The 24,317-nt window shown below is 39.6% G+C and overlaps 1 protein-coding gene across 1 annotated transcript in view; it reads right to left on the bottom strand.

The window, feature by feature from the left end:
* Positions 1-11,147: 11,147 nt before the first annotated feature.
* The window catches only part of LOC134673478 (serine/threonine-protein kinase D1), a 107,229-nt gene continuing 94,059 nt past the window's right edge, over positions 11,148-24,317 (bottom strand). The window contains exons 13-18 of the mRNA XM_063531472.1: positions 23,520-23,665; positions 22,876-23,106; positions 22,292-22,475; positions 21,556-21,738; positions 11,324-11,534; positions 11,148-11,248 (exon numbers count right to left, since the gene is read on the bottom strand). Of these exons, the coding sequence (XP_063387542.1) occupies positions 11,329-11,534; positions 21,556-21,738; positions 22,292-22,475; positions 22,876-23,106; positions 23,520-23,665 (950 nt within the window). The 3' untranslated portion in view covers positions 11,148-11,248; positions 11,324-11,328. The remainder of the gene's footprint in view (positions 11,249-11,323; positions 11,535-21,555; positions 21,739-22,291; positions 22,476-22,875; positions 23,107-23,519; positions 23,666-24,317) is intronic.

A 24,317-nucleotide genomic window follows, 5' to 3' on the forward strand; every position in this document is an offset into this window, starting at 1 on the left:
GCCTCGACATATGGAATATCTATGTTTTAATGTAATTGTGTCTTATCTGGTTAATGAAGATCTCTATCCCTTAATACTATTTATATTTTTAAATATTTTGTTTATGAATGTGATTTTTTGCCCTGAACATTTGAAATACACAATACTAGGAGTTGTTTCGTTTTATAGCTGTCTTCCCAAGCTTGTCCTGAAGTTTAAAAGTAATTAAATTTTAATCATATTATAAAATACTAACTATTAATAACTTTTCTGCCAAACTTTGTATGGGTCAAGGGCCAACAAGAAAGAGTGCATCTCCCTATTCACACACCTCTTCTGCATGCCACTGGGAGGCAGTATTTTTCAAGGTACAAGGTAGGTAGGTTTATATAGGTACTTATACGTAATACACTTACAAGAAACTAAGAAATCTTGTGTCATCCATAATTCCATCCATAACTACTTCCTTAACTTTATTTTCATTTCTGATTGTATAGAATATTATGCGCATTATGCATAGGTACAGCTTGGCAAAAAAGAGTAGGAATTAAAAAGTGGCAGCACTGTATTGTCGTCCCTGTCAAACCAATTTATATAAGATAATTTTTAAGAAAAAAAAAACCGACTTCTATGGGGCCCGGTGAAAGATTATGGTAGATGGTGCACTATGTAGAAAAGGAGGTAAAACCAGTACCTACTTTCTAGTAGCATTTCGTTTCCGTAAGGGTCGTAGTTATCTAGCCTAACCTAACCCACTTCTCTGATAGCAGTTCAGTTCGGTTCTGTGAGGATCGCAGTTCGAACCTAATCAAACCCACTTTTCTAGTAGCATTTCGTTTCTGTAAGACTCGCAGTTCTAACCAAACCTAACCCACTTTTGTTCGGTTCTGTGAGGATCGCAGTTCAAACCTAACCTAACCCACTTAACGGCGCATGCGGTGCGGTGTACGGGAGTTTGAGCGGGAGGGGTTTGGCATCATCATACCCACATTTTATGGTAGGTAATCATAGTGGTTTATTTAGTTTAGGTATCATAGTGGTTTTCCGGGTCAAGGTCCGGGTCTCTGAGTCAGAGTCCGGGTCCGAGTCCCGGTCCAAGTCCGGGTCCGAGTCCGGGTCCGAGTCCGGGTCCGAGTCCGGGTCCGAGTCCGGGTCCGAGTCCGAGTCCGAGTCCGGGTCCGAACCGGATCCGGGTATGAGTCCGGGTCCCAGTCCAAGTCAACATCGAAATTCGAAATCACCAAACATGTACTATGCGTCGTTGAAGAGTTCTGTTCTGATCATCATCAGCAGTTCCACTTCATCAAATGCGACAGTTTTTAATGTAAATGCTTGATTTTATGATGAAAATACAAAAAATTCTATACGTATGCCTTTAAGATTTGAGGAGTTCCCTCGATTCCTTATAGATCCCATCATCAGAACTCGAGCTTGACAGAAATGTGGCTTAATAAAAACTAAACTTGCTTAACAAACATAACGAAGAGGACAAATCGCCAAACGTGAACTATGCGTCGTTGAAGAGTTCCGTTCTGATCATCATCAGCAGTTCCACTTCATCAAATGCGACAGTTTTTAATGAAAATGCTTGATTTTCTGATGAAAATACAAAAATCTCTATACGCATGCCTTTAAAATTTGAGGAGTTCCCTCGATTTCTCATGGATCCCATCATCAGAACTCAAGCTTGATAAAATTGTGGCTTCAAAACTTAACTTGCTTAACAAACATAACGAAGAGGACAAATCGCCAAAGGTGAACTATGCGTCGTTGAAGAGTTCCGTTCTGATCATCATCAGCAGTTCCACTTCATCAAATGTCACGTTTTTGAATGTATATGCTTGATTTGTTGATAAAAACACACAAATCACCATATGCATGCCTTTAAGATTTGAGGAGTTCCGTCGATTCCTCATGGATCCCATCATCAGAACTGGATTTTGACAAAAACGGGACCAATATGTATGCATATACATACAATCAAAAAAATAATTTTCAAAATCGGTCCAGTAATGACGGAGATATGGAGTAACAAACATAAAAAATAAAATAAAAAATAAAAAAAATAAAAATAAAAAACATACAACCGAATTGATAACCTCCTCCTTTGGGATTTGGAAGTCGGTTAAAAACGGGACGACACTACAGTGTTGCCACTTTTTAATTTCTACTCTTTTTTGCCAAGCTGTACATATATCAGAAATGATTGTAAGTACATAGAATATAATTATGTGTTACTAGCTATTGTACTAGCATACCGGTTTGTTTTTAGAATTGAACAGCAGATAAATGCTCATAGCGTTATTTCACGTCAGACTGTAAATTACAGTCTGTAAGCAACAGTTGCTATTAGTCGCTCCATACTCTCGAAAATAATTTCTCTCGTCACCGGAGCGTGTAATTCATGTTATTATATATAACTGTTTGAGAACAGCTCTTTAAAGAACCATGTACAGTCAGCAGCAGAAGTTGCTAAGCGGGCGAGGTGTTCAAAATAATCTTGACGCGACTTTATTGTGAAGAGAATAAGAGCGTGTCAAGGTAATTTTGAACACCTCACCCGCTTAGCAACTTCTGCTGCTGACTGTACCTATGTAAAATACAGTGAAGCTGGTAAATAAATTAACAAGGAAAACCTAATAGAGTCAGACCAAGAAAAGTCTGCAGCGGATTTGATAGCCCACGCAGTGCAAGTGTAACCTATTTTAAACGTCAAACTTCTATGAAGACGTATAAATAACACTTGCACTGCGTGGGCTATCAAATCCGGTGCAAACTTTTCTTGGACCGGCTCTAGGTACCTTGACTGTAAAATTGAAAGACATAACTTCATCTATTATTTATAGGAAAAGCGATCTTATGTATCTTGTAATAAGGTTCAAACAGCCAGAGAAAGGCTATAATATAATTTTTACCACACCAGCTCGGAAAGGCTTATTTTGCACTTCAAAAACTGATAGCAAAGTTGCATTGTATTCACATGTGAGGCAAAGTAATCAAATGCAAATTTAGAGTTGTTTTCTTATGTTTGCTGGTAGAATTTACTTTTAAATGATGATTTTGGATGATAAATATTTATTAACATTCATTTGGATTTGATTTCATTTGATATTTTATATTTAATATATGCTTCGGGTTGGTGTGGTGAAAAATTTTATGTTTCACTCGGGGGCAAATTTTGTTTAACCCTCGTGCTTTGAAACCCTCGCAACGCTCAAGATTCCATTTTTCGAACCATTCGCTACGCTCGTGGTTCAATTTTGGAATCTTTCGCTTGCTCGGGTATCAATATTAACACGAGCGGTTAAACAACAACTTTGCCCCCTTGTAAAACAAATAACTATAATACATTCATGATCATGATTTCCTTTATCCCAAATAATAGTTCAACAAAGTTGTTACTAATACAACATTAGCGAATTAAAATCACGGGATAACTTTTGTGTGCTTTGTATGCTGAAAAACATTTCTTTGAGATTGCTGAGGTCTAAACCGCTATTCTGACATTCTGACGCACACCATATTAAATCGTTGTGGTTAAAAACGTACATTTGATTTTTTTATAATTATCTAAAGTAGATGTTATACTCGTATACTAAAGAAAAAGTGACTAAGCCCATCCAGTGGCGGAGGCGAAGCGAAGGTTCAAGTACGCACCTACTGCTTTCTTTAGTAGGTAAGTATAAGGATATGATAGGAATGAAACACGACGTATCCAAAACGGCATTTATTATTTCATATGTAATGTAACACATTTGTAAATCGCTCTCACAAATAACCGCTTAGCCTACAACATCGAGGGGCGCTCTGTGCGCCGCGCCAAGCGAAACTTTAGTTTACGACCGCTATACAATTAGTGACGCCTAAAAGGCTAAAAAAAAAGCCTATTTAGCTCTTTAGCCCCCGAGCCTAGTTCTATTTAAGATCCTAGACTCTTGGAGCTAATAACCTTATTAAGCCCGGCCAGCCGGTCGGGGTCTAAAGAGCTAAATAGGCTTTTAGCCTTTTAGGCGTCAAGAGATGAGGCGAGCCCTAAAAAAAGAGCTCCAAAGGCTCGAGTCTTTTGGGTCACTAGCTACAATTGTCAATGTACAGTCGCCATCAGATATATCGGAGCGCCCAAATCGCTCTCAAATATTTGAACACACCTCTATTGTCAAGCCGTTCGAGTGTGTGCGAGTGTGTGAGTGTGTGTGTGCTTAGATATTTTTGAACACCTCGGCCGCTACGATATATCTAATAGTAACTGTACCTAAGCAGTGATGCCCAATAATTCAGAAACAAGGAATTAATAAAGATTACGAATCTAAATCATTCGCCCAGTTCATGTAACTTTTTTCAGCTCAAATGAAACAAACAATTTGCTGACAAAGTTGCCGGACAATGTACATAATAAAAAATAATGATTGTGCTAATCTCAAACACAACACTAGGTTTCTTTCGAAAGATAATTATTTAGGATTAGGGCATCATTGTGACCTGGCTCTAGTAAGCTTTTGTCGCAATTTGTAGCAATTCTAAATTTATTATTATTATTTATCCGCATGGCAACACACAAAGCACCCTTGTTCAACAATCACCGATTTGCAATAATTTATAAATACATAAGTACCATTGAAATATAAAATATTATGCGTGTTATTATGTTAAAGTCTAGTCGCTATGTTTTCGCGAAAATCTCTTCAGAATTATGAATGATTTATTCTAGTTTAAATATGAATTGAATAATCTATAGCTATCAGAATGATAATCTTAAATTGACACGTTATTTTGGCTAGTTGTCGGCACTGCGGTATAGTATAAGGTCCTAGCTGTACGGCTACCATGAGTTAACAATTGAAATTTACGCCAGCGACTGTGTCAGCTCGATTGCATTCCCTCTCGATCGCATCAATACCACAGTGCAAGCGAGATGGACAGCGATCTCTAAACACGATGTCGCTAGTGTAAACGTCAAGTGTCAACTCAAGGTAGCGGTACTGTTAGCCTAATTGCGAAGTTCCGACCGCCGTAGGTCAGTCTTGATAGTTTGTATATATAGGAGCGGCCAAAGTGCTTACAAGTAATTGTCAAGGCGCCAGAGTGCGTGTTCATATATTTTTGGGGACCTTGGCCGCTTCGATATATCTGATGGCGACTGTACACTAGTCACTTTACAACTGATCGGCGTCGATTGGATCCTTATTCGCAATTAACAGCTGCTTTTAATGTCATTGGGTACTTTACTCAACACCAATAAAGACAGGTCATTTTGTATGGAAATTACAATAGAAAAATACATGTTTTTATTGATTTTAAGTGTATTATGCAACTATATTAGAAACGCGTACGAAAGTTGACGGTATTTGCGCGGATTCAGCGCGAAAGCATAGCGTTCTCACCACCTCCATTTCATTATTACAAATATTATAATTTATAACCTGGTACCATTACATACAATTCGACACAACTTATTACTAAATAATTTCGCCAATTAATTACACAACATCAAACATCGCACTATAGCTAACTTACGATCCAGGGTTGGTCCAAATGTATTTGCACTAAAATGTATTCAACTGGAAGATGGGACCGGTCGCGTGCGATACAATTGTGTCGTTCAAAATATGTTAAATAAAACAATAATACAATAGTAGGTAATCTAGCACATAGTTAAATAGCTCGGATGAATTAAAATATTTATAACGTAGTTTACTACGGTAATGTCAACACTTAATTGTATCATATATATGTATTATAAAAATAACAAAAAATATAAGAGAGTTGTAAAATGTAAAGATAAAAGTTTAAAATACTCTTACGCATCATGCTAAAATATATAAATTAATTATCAAAACATGTCCTTACAAGAGATCACAGAAAATGGAAGCTTGCATTGCAAAGTTTGTATAAAAATAATAAAAAGTAAATGTATAAAAAAATCACAGTACAAAAATGTTGTTGGAATGACTAATGCAAGTACTCGCAATAGAATAGACAGCACAAGTTAGATTTGTGACAGAGTAAAGCGACAGCGGGCAGAATAAAAAGTATAATAAAAAGTATAAAAATACCCTAATTTGGCCTAAAAACTTCATATCATGTACAGTACCTACTACACAGTAGGTACCTACACTTGAGAGAGAGACAGAGAGAGTTAAAGTTTTTAGATTAAATGAGGTTAAAACGAAATAAACATGTCCAATATAATAACAATCCAGCCGGACGCGTATACTTACATTAAGGTCCCTTCGTACCCCGCTAACCGTATATAGCTTACTCGTACGCGGGAAAAACTCCCAAAATGTACTTTTATATATAAATATATATCACTCGTGTTCGAGACCAATCAAAATTCTAAAACCGTTGGCACAGTTTCAGACTGATTTGGAAGAATGGAAATGAGATTTGTCCCATTTCTTCTATTTGGGTGTAAAATCTAAGTGAAATCGTGCCAGAAGATTCGAACTTCGCTATACTCGTATGTTTTGTAGTAACTGAATGGGGTTGGTCAACCGAACTATTTTACAGATGGCGCCTGCATGGGTTTTATTTTACCTTCGATCCTATGAGATAGTGTCGAATGCATGTAATTTCTTTGGAATTTTGGCTGGAAGGTAGCCTCTAAGCTAAATTTAAATTCAATTCAATTATTTATTTCGAATCGGAGAGATCCATATAGTGTTAGTAGTACAACATGTCTTAAAATAGCTAAATCCCTTAGAACAAAACTAGACAGGTATAACCTATGCTGGCGCCATCTCTAAAAATCTTTGACAGTTGCCAGCCCTATTGTCACATTTCACAGAGGTGCCGTATTACGGAACCGTCGGAACCGCACTATAATATTGTAGGTAAGTATATGGTCAAATTCGCAATCAGAATCTGTCTTACAATTAGACTTTACACATCGAATGCAATAAATGAATCTTCGATTTGGACGAATTGTATTATATTTTGTTCGATAATTTTTTGTCATTTAGTTGTTATGTTATGTAGAACGAATGGGAATGTCCCAAAATGCGTGACAGTTGCGTCGAGAACGTCGCGACAACGACGACGCGTCGTCCTTGCAACTTATATTTCTAATTGCGCGGGGTTGTGCGCTCGGCTTGAACTTTTGACCGAATGGTACGACTCGACTTGAGTCCGTCTAACTTTGCATTGAATTTGATAGACCATAGTGTTTTTAAATGTCATATTTCCATAGAAATTTTGATGTCAGGGGTCATCCATTAATTACGTCACACGTTTAGGGGGTGGGACGGGGTCAAAAAAATGTGACATGTTGTGACATGGGGGAGGGGGGAGTCACAAACATTGTGACGTCATTTTAACTTTATGACTATTCATCAGTAACCGAAAATTAATTTATATTTTTTTATTCGCTGTACAATTAAATAATGAGGTTTTGGAAGTAGGTAATTTTCGTTCCTAATTGGTTTTGTGTTTTAAAATTACTAATATTTCTTTTACCAAAAATATTTTTTTATTAAAAAAATAATGCAGAGTTAGTATTGCCGATTTCGTTGAAAACAATATTGCCTAAAATGTGACGTCACACCAGGTGGGGAGGGATTTGTAAAATGTGACCAAGTGTGACAAGGAGGGGGGGAGGGGTCAAAAAACCTAGAAATTCGTGTGACGTAATTAATGGATGATCCCTGACATGCGTATGTACACTTTGTCGTAGCAAATACATCTGCCATGTACAGCATAGAGCTTGGTGCGACTCTATATGCGAGCTGAATCATATCATTTATTTTAGGTAGATATGCAATATACATACCTACATTTTTTTTTATATCCTTGACTGGGTACAAATGTTGTCACTAGACTAGAATCAAAACATTGAGTAGGTTGTTTAAGTTCTAGGCAACACGGCACTCGGATGTATAAATAATAATCGCTTCTCTCGGGATAAATCCTCGAATCAAGTAAGTAAGTCGCTATAAAACCAACTGAGCTACCAAAGTTTCGCTCCTGATGAAAAATGTAGATATTATTATGCCGATGAAATATCTTTCAAGAAAGTGAGTCGAGTCGTACAGTTCGGTGATAAGTCCGCTCGAGCCCTACTGACTAAACCTTACCTAAGTTAAGTCGAGTTAGGCCGTTACGTTACGAGGCCGCGCCTCTTATAGTTACTTATAGTTCTTTCCAACCAGAGACAAACGATAATAAAATCTAACTGTCTCCATTGCCGTGCACACAACTGTTGTTAAAGGCATCAGGAATTCCGTACATTGACCCTCCATTTCTTATTTCTATGGCTCACGCGCGTAATGATATGGCTGCCCTGCTCGCACACCGGCATTGACCGCCGGCCGGACAGCAATATCATTTTATGCGCGTGCGATAGAGATAGGAACAAGCGGGTCAATGTACTTAATCCTTCGTTTTTAGCGCCCTTACTTTAGAAGTAATACCGAAATGCAATAGTTTTCCAAGAGTTTACTAGATGGCGTTGAATATTTTTAATGAAACAGTTTGCCAGACGCTAACAACAACAGTGATGCGATTATTTGTGGAGATTGATAGATATTACTCTGTTAACTCGTCTTTGCTTTTAACGTAGAAAACTACACTCCTCCTTTTTTTCAGATTTGAAATTTTATAATCTCAAAAGTGGTAGCTTTTTTTCTCCAATTTTAAATCTAAGTAACTATACTGGGTCAAGCAAATCTTGTCAGTAGCAAACGGCGGCAAATTTGAAAAATCGCGGGTTAGCAACACTGTGTTCGAATAATTCGAAAATCGCGTGTCATCTGTGCTTTATCTGTGGAATGTGGATCGGGAATGACAGCCATCATCTTTGTTTACATTCTGAATCGATTCTATTTCAAGAGATATTTCTGCTGTGTCACCATTAAATACCAATATATTAAATAAGATTGTGCTTAATCAAAGCTAAGATGCCTACAATGCCTACGGTGGCAACTGAGAAATCTAATAAAATATTAAAATCCAGTAGTAGGACATCTACCTGCTGAAGCAATGATTTTATTCATACATTCTTGTTTAACGGCATAGTCCACTTCTAATTTTATTTTGAGATCTTCAAATTAGTTAATCATTATTATCAACAAAACACACCGCTTTTAAATTGTTCGTCCATACCTATTAATAACAATTTCAAACATTTTCAATAGAGAATCCGCGAGTGACAATTTGAATTGACGGGCGCGCTCAGCGGAAAAAAAGTTTAGGTTCGATGTACATTGTACATTGCTGCTTTTCTTAGCGCAATACTACTCTTTGAGTGTTGCCCTACTTTAGTTTGCTTTACATTGCTACTGACAAGATTTGCTTGACGCACTATATGTACTGAATTATAGTGTTGTTTACTTATCTATGTACCGCGATATTAGATATCATAGGAACCCTAGCATTTCGGAGGAAAAAAAATAATTACCACCACTTTTGAGATTGGAAAAATTCTAATCTTATAAAAATGGGGAACAGTGTGAAACTGGTCTCTGGCGTGATAGTAGTAGATAATAGTTAAGATAGACCTTACAAATAGGACTTAGTTTAAAAGAGTGAGTAGAAACATTACAGAGTAGACCATAGACCATAAGAGCACACATACACCGAGAGATTTAATGTAGAGGCCGGTCAAAGTCACTTGGAGCCTTCACAGAGCAGCTGCCATCGTTTCTAAAGACCATAGACATCATTTCTGGGCTATAACCGCGAAAATTTAGAGCAACTATCTCTGTCACTCGGAATACATCATAAATTATTTATGATTTGGTTTTGTGAAGCTGTTTTTTTGTATTCCTACAGTTTGGGATTCCCATTGAAAAGTCACGCCTAAAGCCCTATTTAGTCGGTTCAGGAACTTGTACATGTAATTTTTTCGATATTTGGCCGATTGTACAGTCGCCATCAGATATAGTACAGTCGGCCATGTTGGTATATCTGCACTCATCTCTATTGTCCGGGCGTCAAAGTGCGTATTCAGTTATTTTTGAGCGCCCCGGCGGCTCCGATATACCTATCTGATGACGAATGTACTAAAGCCCTTTGTTACCTACAGGGTACTTGCAAGTTCTTGAAGCGTCTTAATGGGGCTTAACGTCCATTTAAGTCCAAGTGACGAACCGAGCAACAGTGAAATACGACACGCATACACTTCACTCAACAAATTGACTACGATAAGAGCGATTGGCGACAACACGCCATTGTAAAATGATTTCTGTTACACAATAATTAAAATCGACTTTCACCTGACACCTGACCCTTTATAGAAACTAAATTGTAAATTGTAACAGTGTAAAAATATTCATAAACTATTTGTTCACAACAAAACATTCTGTTCTTACGTCAACATTGATACTTACGTCTAAAAGTTATTATTAAAATTCTCATATAAATAAATTACAGGGTAAAACGAATTGGTTAATCCTATTGTTAAAATTAAAACAGCTACTTATTTAGGAATGCAGTTAAGACAACCGACATAACATTTTAAAACAATTTGCTATAGTTGAGGTATAAAACGTACACTCCTTTTATTAGTACGCTCGCATTGCCCTTTAAATGTACCTACAGAAAATATGTTATTGTTATTAGACATAGTGAAGAAATCTTTAGCAGCGTTCGCTGTGTCTATGTGACTGCCCCGCTTTCACATACCTAGTCGATACCAATACGTTTATGTTGTTTTTATTTCGTACATTTGTCAATGCAAGCGTATATTGTTGCTTTGTTGCAACTGTATGTAAATAATAACTCTATTGTTTACATAAATCTTGTTTCAAAATTAATTTACTTAGTTAAAATACATATTATACATAGGTATATGTATATTACTTTATATAGCCTGTTTTGACATTCGTATTTTTGACACACAGTCAAAATAAGTACATTGCATGGGGTTTGTTTAAAAGCTACGAATGTCAAAAATGCTGCCATGGGTTTAACTTTAAAATACGTGTCTACAGCGTATAAAATCTAACTGATATGGTCGCGTGACAGCAGCTCAGGTTTGAGGTCATACCTACTTAAGTGTTAATTATGTACGTCTAAGTGTTAAGCGAGGTTTTAGTGAAGGGATCTGTTTGCCACCTTAGTATAAAAGTGTTTTTAAACATATTATAACCAGTTGCTATAGCTTTCGATCCCCTCTGTTTCAAGCGGTATAGACGGGGTGTGTGGAGGCGCGCCCGTATGACTGTGTGTGTTGTGTGGTTACCGCACTCGCACACGCACTAGCAGCTTCCTCCAGCGCAGGCGCACGAAGCCGCCGCGCGACCGCGGCCGCTCTGCGGGCTTCGGGTTGCCTCTGTGGACAGTAGACGATCGGTTGGTCTAGTCACATTAATAGTTTTAGGTGGTTTAAATAATAATATAAACTCACTGGAGTCACGGATCCAACTGTTCGCCGTCGGGCTCCCCCCAGCGCGCGTCGTCGCTCGGGTGCGTGAGGTAGCGGCGCCCCACTTTCCTCTCTAGAGCGCGGAGGTCCTCCCAGGCCTGTTGCGTCTGCAGCCACGCGTGCGCGAGGGACTTGTCCACGCTGAGGCGCTTGCGCTGCTTCACTTGCAGTAGGTTGTTGATCAGGTCGATCGCTGGGAAAGAAGAGTTAGTTTAGGACAAACTTCAAGCATCTATAATTCGGCAACATATAAAAACACTGCGTATAATATCGGAAATACAAATTGACGGAAAAATCGATCTTTATTGTGTCCGTTCTGATATCATATTAGGTGCGTGTGCGTATGTATCACGGAACGTAAAACACTCGACCAGTAAATGTCGACATTTAGCACATGTAGGTAATAAAGAAAAAATCAGTCTGAAAATCAGCGCGGAGCGCCGAGCCTTCTAGCACTGCACATGCTGAGACTGCATGGGACCCTTTGCCTCACCATAGATTTAAGTTTTATGTTAAGTTGATAAGTTTAACTTCTCAAGTTTTATGTTAAGTTTAGTTGATAAGTTTATTTTGTATTTCTAGTTTTATTTCTTCTTTCTTTCTGTTATGTTAAAGTGTGGCAATATTTTTTTTTTAAAGTGTGTATTTTATTATTACAATCCAACCAAGACGTGAGCTGCAAATCTTTTTGCATAGATAAGGTAGATAGGTAAGGTGGTTATCACATTTTGAATGTTTCAAAAAACACCATGTTATTTTCATTTAGTTGCTTTATTACAAATCATACTCATAGGAATCGTAGGTGAGGTCAATAATCAAACATAGGGTAAATTTTTAGTTACCATAAATTGTACTTAATAATCAAAAATTCAACAACGAACAAAAAAAACTATAGGTGCAGGCATGCGCGCCGGCGATGTGATATGGTATAATGTATTTATTTAGGTATTTAACAAAATGAAATCAAACCACAATACCTATGGTATTTTATTAGGCAGGAATATTCAAGTCAATAAATTTAACTAGATGTGACAAACTTACAGACATTTTACTACGAAATAGTCAACGTAACAATGAAGCTGCTAAAATTGTGATATTTTGCTAATTAATAGGAATATATCGGGATGATTTGATTTATCAATAGTAATTTATTATATTTGTTATTACATGGCCCTATAATTCGTTTTTAGCATTAGAAAGAAGATAAGCGATTTAGACGAGACTTTCTATCGAAATACACTTGAAAATTAAATCACCGCTGTGCGGGTTGCGGGTTGGCGGTGATGTTAAAACGTCCGGAGAGTAGTAGCAAAAGGGGTTTATTGTATTACAATGTTCAATGTTAGAGTTTAAAATGTTAAATAATGTTAAGTCTAGAATGTTATAATGTTAGTAAAAATAGTGAATGTTAATGTTTCGAATGCACCCGGTCGCGATGGTCCCGAAAAGTACACTAAAAGTAATTTTACTGTAAATTATTGAGGTAATGCATCTTTTGCTGACTAGACGCACGCGCCGCACGAGGCTTAAAACGTGTTAAGGTGCATTGCACCGAACATCTTGACGGGGGCAAACGATGAGATGGGATGAGTTGCTAAGATATTTAAGTGGTACAAGGATGATCAACAATGTTTCTAAATCTATGTAGTTAATTTCTAAACGATGTTTGTCGGAACACTGGCGAGCAACTTCTGTCCACTTGTTTTAATTCAATGTTTTCTAGTTTATCGCACTTTTCCACTTTTTTCACATTTGCACTGCACTTATCACTATCACTGACGCTGCAATGACGCGTCAGCCCGCGGCGTCCGCGAGGGCTGCGCGTGCGCGGAGCGGGGGACGGCTCCTGCGCCTGGCCCTGCCCGGCGACACGTACTGGATCAGCTGCTCCTTGTGGTTCCGTAATTATCGATGGTGGTGCTACTTTGACCTTCCACTGGCCGCGCATCTTTCGACTCGCATAAATAATTATCCCGATGATCACTACACCCCATAGGCAGTATATAGCGGTATAGTGATGTATGTCATTCGAGGAGTAGTTGTCCAGAAGGGGTTGATTCTGTTTCATAGTGTTTATTTTGTTTCCTAAGTCCTTTAATTCTTCCTCATTGTATGAGCTATCGCTAGTGCTATTTTCGTAGTCAGATAATGTTATATTTATAATGTGGTTTATAGGGTCTATTTCCGGTGTTAGTATGTTTAGTTTCACATTAACTTGGCTTTGCATATTTTGATGCGTGTGAATAGTAAAGTTATCAGTTTTCACAACGCAATCCTCGTCTACGTTAATAATGTTCGTCTGGGATACCGTCTGAGACGTAACTTGACTCTTGCATAGCGTGCGCAAATGACACGCGTCACAACAGAAGTATAGGTACTGATTCACTTTCGATAGACTTATCCATTTGTTTTGACAAGCAGCTGTGTTTATTTTGCATTGATAATTTTCATTTTTAATGCAGAGGTCTTTGTCGGAATTCATTTTGAAAACTGGGGTTTTTAGGTAGCACATAGTTGTTGTCACGTCTCGAGTAATGCATTGCTCTATTTCCTTCTCCGTTATAGGCAAATAGGCATCCTTTCGTAAATTGATAGCTATGTATTTTTCTATAGGGATAATCGATATCATGTTTCTTCCTGTACTGTGTTGTATGGGTATAATGTTGTATAAGTCATAACTAACTCGGCTCACAAGTGGAATACGGATCTCTATAATCATGTATTGGTCAGTCATCTTGGCTTTAATGTTTAATAGGTGATAGATGTCTTGCAAATTGGTTTGAATGTTATCAATAGGTAACGATAAGTCGCTTACTAGTTGTCCGGATATTATGTTCAGTTCTCGTTGAAATTGTTTAGGGTCGATGATGTGAATGTTCATTTTTCCGTTATATATGTTTGTAAGAGTGTCTAGTAAATAATTCTGAATAACTGTTAAGTGATTTAGTAGGTTATTAGCGGCCATCGCTATCATGTTGAATTGCGCCATGCACTCTGCGGCGCTTACTTCTTTTTGCAATGCGGAAGTCCCTTGATCTAAGCTAATTAAATGAGCGTGTATCAATTTATGTTGTTTTTGTATGGTATCTTTGTTTCTTAATAACATGTTGTATTCGGCCTCCATTACTGATGTCTGGTTTTTCCAAAGGTTGACGAGGTGCTTTTCGTTGTTTTTAATTAGTCCAATGTCTTTTTGATATTGCTCTGCAAATCTATCATCCAGAACTCCAAACAGGGTATTTGCGAGATTTCCAACTCCGTTAACTAGGCCACGCCGTCTCCGGGTCTCTGGTTTCAACTGTTGACTCGATAAAATGCGGTTGTAGTGCTGTAATTCGTCATAAGAGTGACGTAGTTGCAATATAACGATATCACAGTGTGTTAATGTTTTAACTTGTTTACAAATGTTTTCTAGTTGAGTGTTATACTTTTTATAGGCCGTGATTCCTTCCCAATATGGATTGAGGTCCTGGTACGCTACTAGCTTCCATTCATCTTTCACGAGTAGCATGTTTCCAATGTTATCGAAGTATAGACCTTGAGTTTTATTTACGTGAGTTACTTGAACGCAGCTTCCCAATGTTAATAATGACATGAGGTACATTAATGTCATAAATATTGTAGTTGCACATCCGAGCTTTTTGTTAGGTTTCTGTTTGTTCGTTTGTTGTTTAGGCTGGGATTCTTGTTTATCTTGCTGTTCGGTGTCCTTTGGTATTGGTAAGAGAGATAGTTTTATTACTGGGCGCTTTAGGAGTCCATTCTTTGTTTTCAGAGTAACAACTCTAACATACCCGTCTGGTCCGGCGTGAGTGTTTACAACTCTTCCGAGGGCCCACTTTCCCGCGGGTAGGTTGTCGTCGTGTATTACTACCATGTCATCTATTTCAAGATTCTTCTGAGGTGTGTTCCACTTCGGTCTGGCGGACAGTTGACTTAAATATTCGAATTTCCATTTTTTCCAAATGTCTTTAACAATTTTTTGTGTTAGGTGCCATCTCGTTCTAGCGTCCTCTTCTGTTTCTATTACCGTGAGCCCTGCTCGGCCTGTTAAAAAGTGTGCTGGAGTGAGAAAGTCAAGGTCTTCGATATCTTCAGTTAGTGGGCATAACGGCCTTGAATTCAAACAGGCCTCCAGTTGCGCTAAAATCGTAGAATATTCTTCGTACGTAAGTTTCTGTTCTCCTATTACTCTCTTTAAGTGGTGTTTAAGACTTCGCACTGCCCTCTCCCAGAGGCCACCTGCGCTGGGCCACGACGGGGCATTGAAATGCCATTCAATCTCCATTTCCGTAATTTCCGAAAGAAAGCTGTTGTTAAAAATGTTCCGTAAGTCTTGCCATTGTTCTTGTAGAATGTTGTTCGAGCCCACAAAATTGGTTCCGTTGTCAGAATACATGTGACGAGGAGTTCCTTTTCTGGCCGCCATTCTTCGTAAAGCAGCTAAGAATGCTGAGCTCGTTAACTCAGTCACCAGTTCCAGATGAACAGCCTTGGTAACCATACACACGAAAATCGCAATGTATCCCTTTAATGTTTTTATGCCACGACCTTTGCTCGCCTTGATATCCACATATCCTGTGTAGTCTACACCTGTGTGATAAAATGGCTTGGCTTCATTCACTCTAGCGGCAGGTAACGCACTCATTATTTGTTGCTGTTTCTTTCCTTCAATTTTCTTGCACCTGACACATTTTCCAAGTTGTTTCTTCACCGTGTTCATTCCTCCCATCACCCAATATTGTTCTTTAAGCTTAGCCATGGTGAGTCGGGCACCACCATGGAATGTTAGGAGATGTGCTTGTTCTATTAGCAATGTTGTCAATCGTGCATGTTTTGGGATGATTTTCGGAAATTTCATCTCGTAGGGAATGTTAGCTTCGTTAAGTCTTCCTTTTGCCCGTAGAATGTTGTTTTCATCAATATAAGGGTTTAGTTTCAAAAGATTACTTTTTGTTTCCACTCTGTCATGTTTACGTAAGTACTCTATGTCCGTTCCCATTTCTTCTGTTTGCACATGTTTTATTATTGTCAATTTAGCTTTCTGCAACTCCGGTAACGTGAGATATGTAGGTAAAGTGGCACGAGTCGGTGTCAATACCCTGAAAATCCATGCGACGATTCTTATTACTTTTGCAATTGAGCTATATTTATGTAATAAGTTGTTTATAATGTTGTCTTGGTTATCCGATTGCGTCAGACAGAGGAGGGTACTGTTGTTAATGTTTGTTTGGGTTATGTTGTTTGAGCGGGTTTTTTTCTCTTCTTCGTTAGTTGTGTACTGTGGATGTTCTAAGTTATCGAAAGTAGGTTGAAATGTTAAGAGCCAGGATGGAGCTTGCCACCACAAAGTATGGTTTTTTAATTGCGATGCTGTGAGACCCCTGCTAGCTGCATCTGCTGGATTATCTGATGACTTAACATACCTCCACTGGTCTGCAGGCATTACTTCTTTTATTTGTGTTACTCTGTTAGCCACAAATGGCTTCCAGCGGTTCGAGTCGCCTTGTAACCACCCAAGGACTATTTTTGAGTCAGTCCAGCCAAATGTTATCATTTCATGTTTGTTCAAGGAATGTTTAATCTTTTTCATCAGTCTTGTTAGCAAATGTGCACCACTAAGCTCGAGCCGGGCTAATGTTAATGTTTTCTTATGGGGCACAAGTTTTGTTTTTGCTGCCACCAGTATTACTCTGGATTGTTGCGGTATTCTCGCATATACTACGCAAGCGTATGCTTCTATGGATGAGTCACAGAATCCATGGAGTTCAATGACGTCGTTCTCTTTACACCCTAACCACCGTGTTATTTTGCATTCGTTGAGTTGTTCGATATCCCTTATCGTCCTTGACCATTCTGAGAGGAGTTCGTCAGAAACCAAGTCATCCCATTGAGTCTGTTCTTTCCATGCCTTTTGAAATAATATTTTGAGTTTTACTATGAATGGGGCGATCCAACCGAGTGGATCGTACAGTTTGGAAATTTCGGATAAAAGTGTTCTTTTTGTTAGTTTCTCTTTAAGTTCGGGCATTTTACATTTGAATGTGAAGTTATCTTCGGTCGGGCTCCAGCATAAACCCAATGTTTTTGTAATGTTGTCTGCCTTGAAGTTGAATACCATTTCTTCTCTACCCTGTTCTCTGTTTATGTACTCTAAGATTTCCTTGTTGTTTGACGACCACTTCCGTAAATTGAAACCTCCGGTTTTTAAAAGATTGTTTAAATCAGAGACTAACTTTTTCCCTTGTTCTAATGAATGTGCGCCATGTAACAGGTCATCCATGTAAAATGCTTCCTCGACTACTTTCGCTGCTTCCGGAAAATGTTCTCGTTCGTCGGCTGCTAGTCTTTTTAACGTCATCATCGCTATAAATGGTGCTGATTTTGTTCCGTATGTTAGTGTTGTTAGTTGAAATGTTTGTAATGGTTTTTCAGGACTATCTCGCCAAATTATTTTCTGTAAATGTTGGTCAATCTCATTCACGAGTATCTGACGGTACATTTTCTCAATATCCGCCGTAAATGCGTATCTGTATTGTCTCCACTTTAACAAAAGTACTTGCAAGTCTTGCTGTAAATTGGGGCCTGTATACATCAAGTCATTTAAAGATCGCCCTGTAGATGTTTTGACTGATGCATTGAACACGACCCTGTGTTTTGTAGTTGCTGACTCAGCACGTTCCAAAATATGATGTGGCAAGTATGACTCTAATTCCGAACTTGTGTTTGCTGGTTTCATGTGCCCTAGGTCACTATATTCATCCATAAATTGTTTATAAGCTTCTGTTAACTTTTCTTGTTTTTGTAACTTCCTTTCCATGTTTTTGAACTGGGCGATTGCTCTGGATCTTGACTCTCCAAGTTCTTCTTGAAATTGAGGTTTCATTGGAATGCGTACTTCATACCTTCCGTCGGGTCTCCTCTTCGTGTTTTCTTGATAATGTTTGATGCATTCCTGATCCTCTTGAGATAAGTCTCCTTCTTCTGTAATTTCCTCTACCTCCCAAAATTGTTTGATGTCTTCTAAATTGTTAATTACTACGTTACAGTTGAAGGTACGAGCATTCCCACTTATCATCCACCCTAGCTGAGTTTGCTGTAGCAGAGGCTGGATATAGTCCTCTCCTTTAATCATTCCGTCCATAATAATCTGCTGGTAGACTTCGGCTCCAAGCAATAAGTCTATGGGTCGCTTTACGTAGAATTGGGGATCGGCAAGATTTAGGTTCTGTATAACAGACCACGATGGCTTGGGGAATGTTCTGTTAGGTAAGTCGTCCATCAGGTCTTTCACAATGAAAACTTCAACATAGAAAGCAAAATCGTTGTAAAGCGAAGCGCCTTCTATAATCCTTTTCCCATTGAAGCTGTTTTGTCTCTTTCCAACACCGTTAAAAATCCCATTAAACTTCTCGCTCTTTAAATCTAATAGTTGTACGGCCTGTTGAGTCATAATCGACATTTGACTCCCTTGGTCAATGAATGCTCTAAGTGTTGTATAAGTTCCATCACCAGCCTTAACCTTAATCAGGGCTGTTGCTAACAAAACCTCCGAATCCTCGTATGTAGGTAATTGCGAAATGTTTGTTGACTTGTTATTTTCCGTAATGATTCCATTTGCTGATGGAGCAGAGGTCGACGGCCCTGGTGCTGACGATAATGTTTTGACACACGCCTCATGTATCAGCGTATTATGTCGGCCAGTGCATTTGTGGCACGTTTTTGTTGAGTTGCATTTATTGCCGTGGTGTGTAAAAAGACAGTTAATACATAGTGCCAGGTTTTTAACTGTCTGATATCGTTTTTCTATCGGTAATTGTAAAAATTGACGACAATTGTAGATTCCATGTTGATTGTTACACATGGGACATTGGATGCTTGACACGTGCAATGTTTTACCTATTGTTGAAGTTCCGTAACTTTTATTGACCCCGTTGTTTGTATAAGTGGAGTTAGGATACTGTCGGTTATTATGTTGTGTTTGAAATGTTCTTCGTTGGTTCGTATCGTAGATACTATTTGTAGCTGATTTCCCATATGTTTTAGGATTGACAGAGTCTTGTTTTCGGCGAGATGTTTCAAGGCTCGTAAACTTGCCTTCCATGAATTCCATGAATTCCTGCAGGACCGGTAGCGCTCGGGAGTTGGTTAACGATTCCACGTAGTCCATATGAGTTTCGGCATCGAGTTTCTGCGATAAGATATGTACTATTATGGGATCCCATGAGCTTATATCGACCCCTAGATTTTTTATCGCGCGTAAACACTCATTTGTCGTGTCGTGCATTTTCTTTATTTGCGTCACAGATTGTTGTTGCATCGTAGGTAGGCCTAGTAATATATTCATGTGGGAAGTGAATATTAGCTTAGTATTGTTATAACGGTTGTTTAAAATATCCCAGCAAACGATGTAATTGTCAGAGCTTATTTGTAAATGTTGAATGAGTCTCTCCGCTTCTCCTTTCACTCTGGACTTTAAAAACTGCATTTTCTGTGCATTTGATAAAGCAGTGTTGTTATGAATGGCTTCACAAAATAAGTCTTTGAATGAAACCCAAGTGTTGTAGTTCCCATGAAAAGTTGGTATATCTAACTTAGGTGTTGATTTTTCGCGATGCGCCACTGACCAAATCTTCTTATTTATTTCTTTTTTCAAACTGTTAAATGTTTCCTCATGAGCGTTAAATGAAGTCTCGTATTCGACGTCTGTTTCCGTGCCCTCACTCTCTAACTCCCAATGAAGTGTATCTATCGCTGTCCAACGAGCTTGTAAGGACTTGAGCGCGTCTTCTAGCTCCCACTTATCTGTTAGTGTGTCGATCTCTATACTTTTTACTGTTCTTACGAAAGCCTTCATGTTAGCTAACTGTTTCCGATACATTTCGTCATGTTTACTAGATGTTCCCGCATTTGTTTTAAATTGATGGTTGCTTAAATGAGCATCTTGCCTAGGTTCTCGTAATGTTTCACGCTCTTTAGGGATGGCACCTCCCTGAGCTTGATCCCTTTTCTCGTCGTTATCTTCCACGGTCCAAGACGGTGCTCCCGCTGTTAACTGTCGCACTACCTGAGGCGAATGTTCCGGCGCTAGAGCCTGATAACCCGCGCTTAAAACAGAATTAAGCACTGAATAAGTCTGTTTCGCGCTTTCATAAGTACGGTTCGCATAGTAGGGATGAGACTGACTCTCGATCATTCCTATCTGTTCATGATTAAATTCAAATTCTCGCCACAAGCTACTCAACTGGTCTAACCGTTTCTTAAAATATTCAGGCTTCGTCTTTCTCTCTGCACTGTCTTTCTTAAAGTTAGTAAGCATAGACTCAATGGTGCGCTGAATTTCCTCTTGACGGATCACGCTCGCCATCTTGATGTTTTGTTAGTAAAATAGGAAAGATCTTACTTGAGAATCTTCTATGTATGTTGTTACTGAACACTCCTGCCTCGCCTCGCTGCTGTTGTTGTTAGCTACGCCTTTGCTTCAGTTACCGCTCACCCACAAAATGTTCACCAGCTCAATCACTTCACTCACTACTCAAAATTAATTTTATAGCGCGCGAAGTCCACGTTTCGAAGGACCAATGTGCGGGTTGCGGGTTGGCGGTGATGTTAAAACGTCCGGAGAGTAGTAGCAAAAGGGGTTTATTGTATTACAATGTTCAATGTTAGAGTTTAAAATGTTAAATAATGTTAAGTCTAGAATGTTATAATGTTAGTAAAAATAGTGAATGTTAATGTTTCGAATGCACCCGGTCGCGATGGTCCCGAAAAGTACACTAAAAGTAATTTTACTGTAAATTATTGAGGTAATGCATCTTTTGCTGACTAGACGCACGCGCCGCACGAGGCTTAAAACGTGTTAAGGTGCATTGCACCGAACAACCGCAAATAAATTATGTCAACAATTACAAATCATATACGATAGTTTACATTAAGTATTTTGCTTTCATAAGTAGTAGTAATTTTTTTATTTGTTTGGTTAAATAAATGTTTTAAGTACCTGAAGATGTAAAAAAAAAATTTTTAATCACATATTTCACTACCTAAAGAATAACACTTTAGACATATCACGTTTTATACGCGTGTTTTCTTTTTACTTATCACATGAGATTTATTTCTCGAGTTCTCGAGGCATTGAGTGTTTTTTCCCGTCTCGACTTAAGACAAATTTCACGAGATTTCTCGCCTCGAGAATTCTCGAGCAGAAACCCTACCTTCGGCGGAGATCTCCCGCCAGGGCTGCGGCGGGTACATGAAGGCGGCGTTCTGTATCTGCTCGCCGATGTCCTCGTCCTCGTTGAAGGGGAACGTGCCGGAGAGCGAGACGTACACGATCACGCCCACCGACCACATGTCCAGCGAGCGGTTGTAGCCCTTGTTCCGTAGGACTTCGGGCGCTGCAAGGAAACGCAATTTACAATTATTAAAATAAATTTAAGTTTAAATTCTAGACAATATTATTTAACGTATAAAGTTTGTTATAAAAACAAAGAAAGGAATAAACAAACATAATAAAACTTTAAAAGTTTAAATAGCTTACACAGACTTTGCTATTTCGCTTACGTATAACATTTTTATGACTCTCAATGACGGTGGAGGCGCGTTGCACCTTGACGTAGGAAAAGTCAAAACTTTTTTTTTTTCAATTTTTTTTGATACAAGGTATAATATATTTCTTTAAAATAGGCATGCCCGTAGGTAATGTGCATCAAGATCTATGATGAATGCCCTGCTAATTTTCCGAAAATACTGCTTTTTAGATATGTAAGATTAACAATGCTAAAATTGGTGGCCCATGAGGGGATCAAGTCCTTCGCATTTTGCTTTTGACAATATATCAAATACAAATCAAAGCTATAGCCAAATAAATAAGTTGTTTGGATTAAATGCTGCACAAAATACATAATCACCAAGATTACGTTTAAGAAAAAAGATAGAGAATAGCGTTACCGAGGTAAGCCGGAGTGCCGACGACGGAGCGACGGAAGGACTTCTCGCCGATGATCCTCGCGAAGCCGAAGTCGCACAGCTTGACTTGCGGCAGGTCGCCGTCGGATGACAGTAGAACGTTCTCTGGCTTCAGGTCGCAGTGGACGATGTTTTTGGCGTGGAGGTGCTTTAGGGCTACCAGGATCTGTGCAAAAGAATATAAATAAAAGACATAAGAAATGCTGGAGGAGGCTTGACGTTGCTAGTGTTGACATGAGCCAGGTATCACAACAGAGATGCCTAAGATCGTGCGAAGTGGAGGCGTAAAAGTTGGAAGTAATAGCCGAGAACGCAACCGGAATAAACCCAAAGATGAGGGAGTGACATCTTTCGTTCATACAAAGACCTTAATCTAACATCAGCTAAAGGCGATTGTATCACCAATAAAAACACTTACGAAGAAGACAATTGACATACAAAACGGAACTGTTTTTAACTAGTACGTCTTATTCAGTTTAATGGATTTAATTTTAACTGCCGTTACTTTATCCCACAAGTCCTTATCATTTAAACGTTATTTTATTAAACTTTTAAGCAATTCTCACCTGTGCCACCAAGTACTTGGTGGTTCTCTCCGTAAGCCGTCCTTTTTCATGGCTGAGGATCATCTCGAGCATGTCTCCCCTAAGCTTCTCCATGACGACGAATATTCGCTCGGGCGTCTCGAACATTCGCTCGAGGTTGACGACGCCGGGGTGGGACAGGTTCTGCAGGATGGCGACCTCGTTCTTGAGCTGGGCTTCTTGCTTGGTCGGGAAACGGAGCTTGTCTATCACCTGTTGGGGTAAACGGTGGGTTACTTTCGGAAATGTGTCAAGAGTTACAAAAAGTCGTTCAGTAGGATTAATATCTAATATTCATGCGGCAGTGTGTGTAACTTTAAGAGTTAAAAAAAATAAGCAAAAGGTAGGTTAGGAAATGTACAGTGTGATGACGAAAGCTTATCTAGAACGTCAGACTTACGATGATTAATAATTATAGTTCGGGCCTTTATTACTTGGCGCCCAACATGGGGCTAGAGTGCGAAGAGTATATCGCTTCCATCATTACTCTTCAGGCGAGCACAGAGGCATTAGTCACGAGGATATGGTATATGGCATGACGCACATCTTCCACCTTCCTCCGCTTAAAAACGCATAGAGGTCGTGCTCAGAGTTTTGTGTGTAGTGTATGTAGATACACTAGATACCTTGATGGCGACGGGTTGTTGCGTGCGCCGGTGCAGGCCGCCGTACACGATGCCGAACTGCCCCGAGCCGAGCACCTCATCCGGGTGGATCTGGTACACTTGCGCCATCTCCGCGCCGCGCTCTGCCGGCTCCGTCGACGACGATGCTTCCGCTGTAAATTATATTTGATTTGATTTTGATTTAAAAAAAAATGTGACAATCTTACTTCCCATAGTAAGTGGGAACAAACTGAACGGGAGCACAAGAACGCTCTGTTTAGTGGCCAGTCAAATTATTAATTCCAATTTTGACCACAAGAAATATCTCGTCCCACCGGCTTGTAAAAATGGCGCCCAACGTGAGGCATGAGAGGTATTTAGGCAACAATAATTAGTTCTCTTTATAGCGTCAGAGATGAAAACGCCCACCGGGTCCACGCCCACCATGTAGTCCACGTTGGCCGTGCGGATTTCGTTGGTTACTCACGGTCGTGCTGGCGCAGGGCGGTGACGGGCAGCAGCGCGTGGCGCACGGCGGTCTCCCAGGAGCGCGCGAGGTAGGCGCCCACGCCGGACTCGGGGGGCGGCAGCGCGGGCCCTCACGTTACTCACGGTCGTGCTGGCGCAGGGCGGTGACGGGCAGCAGCGCGTGGCGCACGGCGGTCTCCCAGGAGCGCGCGAGGTAGGCGCCCACGCCGGACTCGGGGGGCGGCAGCGCGGGCCCTCACGTTACTCACGGTCGTGTTGGCGCAGGGCGGTGACGGGCAGCAGCGCGTGGCGCACGGCGGTCTCCCAGGAGCGCGCGAGGTAGGCGCCCAC

Source organism: Cydia fagiglandana, chromosome 18 (genome assembly GCF_963556715.1).
Source record: "Cydia fagiglandana chromosome 18, ilCydFagi1.1, whole genome shotgun sequence".
Taxonomy (NCBI): Eukaryota; Metazoa; Arthropoda; class Insecta; order Lepidoptera; family Tortricidae; genus Cydia; species Cydia fagiglandana.